Here is a 5761-nt window from a genome sequence, read left to right as displayed (position 1 = left end):
TCCGACAGGTGACGGTCCAGCGCCACCCCCGCTACGGATTCGGCTTTGTGGCCGGCAGCGAGAGGCCGGTGGTGGTGCGCTCGGTGGCAGCAGGTAGGGTGTGCGGTGGAGGGATCCCTGGGCACGGCCACAGGGTGCCAGGAAGCACAGCAGCACATTTCCCTGGTGGGACCCCTCCCTGGGCTCCTGTCCTCTCCTGTCCCCTCTGGTGGGCCTGTGGGGTGCCCTCCACAGCCATGTACATGGGCAAATGCTTTGGGGGTGCTTGGGACCCTCCTGCTTTCCCCCAACCCTGCAGCCCTGGGATGCCTGGGCTGGACCCACCCCCCCCTTCTCTCCCGGCAGGCGGCCCCTCTGAGGATAAACTCCTGCCAGGAGACCAGATCTTGGCTATCAATGATGAGGACGTGAGTGAAGCCCCCAGAGAGAGATTCATCGAGCTTGTCAGGTGAGAACAACACTCATCCTTCATTGCCTCCAAGGAGGGGGCTTGTGCCAGGCTGCTGTGCCCCAGCCGGAGTTTTGGGGTGTCAATGCACAGCCCATAGGTGAGCACCCACAGCTGTATTACCAAGCACCCCAAGGAGCCCATGAAGGTCCCAGCCACCACTGGGTTGGGAAGGGTGGGATGTGCTGTCCCAGTAGCCAGATGCACATGTTGAGGTCCACCACCATGAGGTCCCATCAACCTTCATTTCTCCTTTCTGTCACAGGAAGGCCAAGGACTTCATCATCCTCACGGTCCTGCACACCCACCAGGTGAGACCAGCAGGGCCATGGCTAGCCCCAGGGGAGCCAGGACAGGGGTTAAGAGCCCTTTGGGAGACTGAGGTGGGGTCCCTGGAGGCCCTGGGGGACCACTCAGGCAGCTTAGCTGAGGTGTTGGACTGGTGTCCCACCAACGCAAGGCTCTTCGAAGCTGTCGGGTCTGAGAGCTGCCGCAGCCTCACAGGGTCAGTGTGGGCACGTGGCCATCTCCCCGTCCTCGTCACTGCCTCCTCACAGGAGGGAGAAAGGAAAAATATCCCCAAACCCATATGGTTTGCTGAGGGCATCAGGCATGTCTGATGAAGTGACCCATCATGCCAGAGGCCACAGGGAGGGACATGCCGTTGCCATTCCCAGCAGGCTCAGCCAAGGAGTCCCTGGGGAGGTGGGAGTGCCAGGCTGTAGACCCTGAGCAGTGCGGCTGGCAGTGGTGCTGGCACCAGGCGGTGATGGTGCACCGGGGCTTGGCTCCCATGGCACTGGAGCAGATTGAACCGTCATGCCAGCGGTGTTGGTGGCAGGGCATCATTTCTGTTTTACTTAGCCCTTTGATGTCGGTGGCATCCTGCCACCTCCCATCTCCCAGCCACCCAGCTCCTCCCCTTGGCTGCAGACCCACATCCGAGGGGTTCATCTCTCCCAGCTGAACCAGTGCCGGTGCCTCTGAGCAAGCCCTGGCTCAGCCTGCACAGATGGTGCTGGGCACGTGTGCCCACTGGGAGTACAGCCTCCCCATCACGCTGAGGGTGCTGGTGTGACTTCAGGGGATGCTGCTGATCGTTCTGGCCCTGCCTGCAGCACTGTATAACCACAGCAAAGGGGACTTACTTTCCACTCCCCCATTTCATGGTTTGCTGCCCGATCCCCGTTGTCATGCTGGCTTCAGAGAGGCTTTCTCTGGGCCCCATGTCTGGTTTTCCCCATGCCACGGCTCTGAGGGCCAGCAGGTGATTTACCCAGTGCTCTCTTTCCAGTCTCCCAAATCTGCTTTCATCAGTGCAGCCAAGAAGGCGAAGCTAAGGTCCAACCCGGCGAAGGTCCGATTTTCAGAGCAGGTGACAGTCGGCGAGACAGACCCAGTAAGTCCTGCCCTGCCTTCCTCTGATTCACCCTCTTCAGTCATCCCTGGGGCCGTGGGGCATGAGATAGCCAGGGGCTATAGGGCTCCTCTCCCCTGATTTGGGCTCTGTGGGTGAGAGCAGCCCTCTGGCCTGGGGACACCCACAGGACAGATGCCCTTGGACACATTCAAGGTGTTGGGTCAGTGCTGGGGGGGACATGTCATGGTCCTCCCCTGTCCCTCCATCTGGATGGAGCCCTGGAAACTGTCCCACCTGAGTCCCCTTGGGTACCCAAGGGTGACATCCAGGCAGTACCAGTGCCCGCCCTAAGGAAGGTCTGTGGCTTCCAACCAGGTGCCAAAGGCTTCGCAGGAGTGCCCGTGCGTGGGGCAGGGTGACCAGGGCACTGCCGCGTGGCAATGGAAGCTGTTATGCCCCACGCTTCAAGAAAGACCTTGAGGTGCTGGAGCAAGTCCAGAGAAGGGCAACGAAGGTGGTGAAGGGCCTGGAGCACAAGTCTGATGGGGAGCGGCTGAGGGAGCTGGGGGGGTTTGGTCTGGAGAAGAGGAGGCTGAGGGGAGACCTGATCGCTCTCTACAGTGACTTGAAAGGAGGGTATAGCAAGTTGGGGGTCGGTCTCTTCTCCCAGGCAACCAGTGACAGAACAAGAGGGCATAGTCTGAAACTGCGCCAGGGGAAGTTCAGGCTAGAAATGAGGAGGCATTTCTTCACAGAAAGGGTCGTTAGGCATTGGAATGGGCTGCCCAGGGAGGTGGTGGAGTCACCATCCCTGGAGGTGTTTAAGAAAAGGCTGGTCATGGCACTTAGTGCCATGGTCTAGTTGACATGGGGGTGTTAGGGCAAAGGTTGGACTCGATGATCCCAGAGGTCTCTTCCAACCAAATGGATTCTGTGATTCTGTTGCCATATTGTTCCAGCCCAGTGCTATTATCTCTTAATTGTAGAAAGGTTTTATTAAGCAGCATACAAAAAAAAACCAAAACAAAACCAAAAAATCCCTTGTAAAGCGCTTCTAGCAAATTCTATTTTTAAACAAAATCAATTAAGTAATTATCTGGTTGAAATGCTGCTTGCTAAATAAAATCAGCCTTCACCCAACCTCCTGCACAGGGCATATGCAAGGCTGAGGTGGGCTAGGCTTGGGTTAAGGGTCAGGAAAGGGGGGATCAGCTTTGAGCCACCCCGGCCATTGCCTCCCTTCTAGGACACCAGCTGGAGACTGGGACAGGCTGCCAGGCATGGGCAGGGCTCTTGGGCGTGCTGGGCAGAGTGGGATGCTCCGTTCCCGCTGCAGCTGCTGGGAGCTGGGGAGGTGAATCTGTCAGGCAGCTCTGAATTGCTCCAGCTCTGCGCTTGTCGATGGCTCAGCAGAGACACTGGATTTTCAAGGGAAATGTGCCTCAGTGCATAAGCTCAGAGAAGCGGAGGATGCCGTAACCACTCCGTCACTGACACTCATTCTCTCTCCCCACCCTCCCTCCATCTCCCCATGCCCCCCATCCTCCTCGCCTCCCCTGTTGTTGGCCCCACGTGCCAGGACATGTTGAAGAAAGAAGCTCTCCTCCTCATTCCCAATGTGCTGAAGGTTTTCCTGGAGAATGGACAGATCAAATCCTTCACATTTGATGGCCGAACCACTGTGAAGGTGGGTCCCTCTGCTCCCCCCACAGCACCGTGATGCTTCTCCCGCCTGCCCAATCCATTTTTTCTTGTCTCCTGCTTCCTTGCACAAACACCGCAGAAGCGCTTGGCTGGCTGCAAACTGCCACCGCATGATAGATAGCCCCACCGCCTCTCCACGCTTTGCAGCTGGCAGGGATGGGTTTTTGCTGTCTTTCTCCCACTCCTAACATTTCTCCTTGCTGTGAGCCTGCCCTCCAGCCAGGATCGATGCTCCTGCGAGTCCCCCTGCCAGGGGCCAGCTCCCTGCAGCCGCTCTCTGAAACACTGCAGTGTTACCGGAGATGCTGGGGATCTGGCTGCTGGTCACCCCCTGCTGCAAGATCCCTTTGCCCAGCAGTGGCTGGGTACCATCCTGTGGCCCCTCTCAGCACTGCAGGGCCTCATCCTGCACCGGCGCAGCCCCAGGTGCCAGGGAGGAGCGGGGTCTGAGTGGGGTGCCAGCTCCTACCCTGCAAGAGAGCCAGTGCCTCACACCCAAGCCTGTTTGTGGCATTTGCAGGACGTGATGGTGACGTTGCAGGACCGCCTGTCCCTGAGGCACATCGAGCACTTTGCCCTGGTCCTGGAGTATTCCAGCCCGGAGCAGAGCCACCGGTTCCTGCTGCTCCAGGACAAGCAGCCGCTGGCCCACGTAAGCTGCTGGGTGCGGAAGGGCATTGGGATGGCCATGGCTGGGGCGCAGGGGAGACTTCTCCCACCAGCGTGGGGCTTGGCCAGGGTTGTGCCATGGGGTGACATAGCCTCTCCTTGCCTTTGCCATGGTCCTGCAGGCTCAGGGGTGCAAAGGGTGGCCAAAGAGGGAGATGATCAGGGTTTTACCCATCCCACCCTGACAGCACTGTGGAGATGCTCTGTGCTCCAGCCTGGGCAGCTGCAGACAGCATTCATGAACATCCTTGGCCTGCCCGGGAGAGCCAGGAAGCTGGCATGGCATGGACCAGGAATCAAATGGGAATCGTGGAGGAAGCATTAGCCTTGGTGGCATAAAGCCCTGCAGAACCAGGCAAAGGTGTCACGCCAAGGAAGGCTGGGCTATTCCTGGGATGAAAGGATGAGGTGGTGCATGGAGGAGAGAAATCAGATCCCCCTGCACAGAGGAGAGGAGAAGGAGTCTCCTGCCCTGCAGGCAAATATATGCAGCTCCTGGGCTCACTGCTCCCCTCTGCTCCTGCCACAGGTTGTGCAGAGGACACACTACCATGGCATGAGATGCCTCTTCCGCGTGAGCTTCTTCCCCAAGGACCCGGTGGAGCTGCTGCGCCGGGATCCTGCAGCATTCGAGTACCTGTACATCCAGGTAGGGGACTTACCCCTAGGAACTGGGAGCTGATGGTGCTGGTGGCCCATGTGTCTGCCCAGGCTGAGCCCTGTGGAGCCATCCCCCGGGTGGCGGGTGCCCTGTCCCCATGGCTGTCTGAGGACACCTCTCCTCCCTCCTGCAGAGCCGCAACGATGTGATCAGAGAGCGCTTCAGCACAGACCCCAAGCCAGAGATGCTGCTAGGGCTGGCTGCCCTCCACATCTACATCACCGTCTCAGCCACCCGCCCCAGCCAGAAGGTCTCCCTCAAGAATGTGGAGTGAGTCCTCCCTCTCCGCACGCTGCTGCGCAGCCCTCCTCTGTGTCCCCTCCCTGTGCTCCTCCTCACAGCCCCTGTGTAACTGGGGTGCTCCCAGCAACATTTCAGGGTGCTGAGCATGAGATGCCCTGGAACCCCCCCTAGAACTGGCCAATGGCTCACGGTCTTGGCAGCAGAGACACGCAGCCCCCGGTCCCACCACGGAGCCATGTAAGACCCTTGCACACTGACATCCAGCCATGCATGGCAGCCTTGCCTGGGCTGGCAGGGATGTTTGCTGTGAGCCCGGGATCATTTCCATGGGAACCCGGGCTGATTTTCCACCTGGCATCCAAGGCAAGGAGCAGGCACTGTGGCTGTGTAATCTCAGCCCATCATCAAGCTGTGCAGCCCTGGCTCAGCCCTCCTGCAGCTCTCAGTGATCTTAAATCCATACGGAGTCTGTCTGTGCAGGCTGGCCTTGCCCAGTGTGCACAGGGAGGAAGGGAGATGATACCCCAGGAGGACCCCAAAAGAGGTCTGGGGATTTACCCTGCATCTCTTAACCTTGCACGAAGGTGAGTGTGAGCTGGACTCAGCTGCAGAGCCTGGCACCACTGCATTCCCCAGCCAGGTGCTGGTGGCTGTGACCCCAGCCGGGGGGGCCCCT

At 59.1% G+C, this 5761-nt stretch overlaps 1 protein-coding gene across 1 annotated transcript in view; it reads left to right on the top strand.

Annotated features, from left to right (window-relative positions):
* Positions 1–5761, top strand: part of FRMPD3 (FERM and PDZ domain containing 3) — a gene marked incomplete at its 3' end in the record, with an annotated part of 32011 nt that overhangs the window by 3110 nt on the left and 23140 nt on the right. Inside the window, exons 2-9 of the mRNA XM_009699507.1 lie at positions 9–93; positions 346–448; positions 714–759; positions 1743–1847; positions 3388–3495; positions 4033–4164; positions 4711–4830; positions 4976–5112. Coding sequence (XP_009697809.1) covers positions 9–93; positions 346–448; positions 714–759; positions 1743–1847; positions 3388–3495; positions 4033–4164; positions 4711–4830; positions 4976–5112 — 836 coding nt within the window. The remainder of the gene's footprint in view (positions 1–8; positions 94–345; positions 449–713; positions 760–1742; positions 1848–3387; positions 3496–4032; positions 4165–4710; positions 4831–4975; positions 5113–5761) is intronic.

This window comes from Cariama cristata, unplaced genomic scaffold (genome assembly GCF_000690535.1).
Source record: "Cariama cristata isolate BGI_N322 unplaced genomic scaffold, ASM69053v1 scaffold9514, whole genome shotgun sequence".
Taxonomy (NCBI): Eukaryota; Metazoa; Chordata; class Aves; order Cariamiformes; family Cariamidae; genus Cariama; species Cariama cristata.
This window is presented reverse-complemented; position numbering and strand designations above follow the sequence as displayed.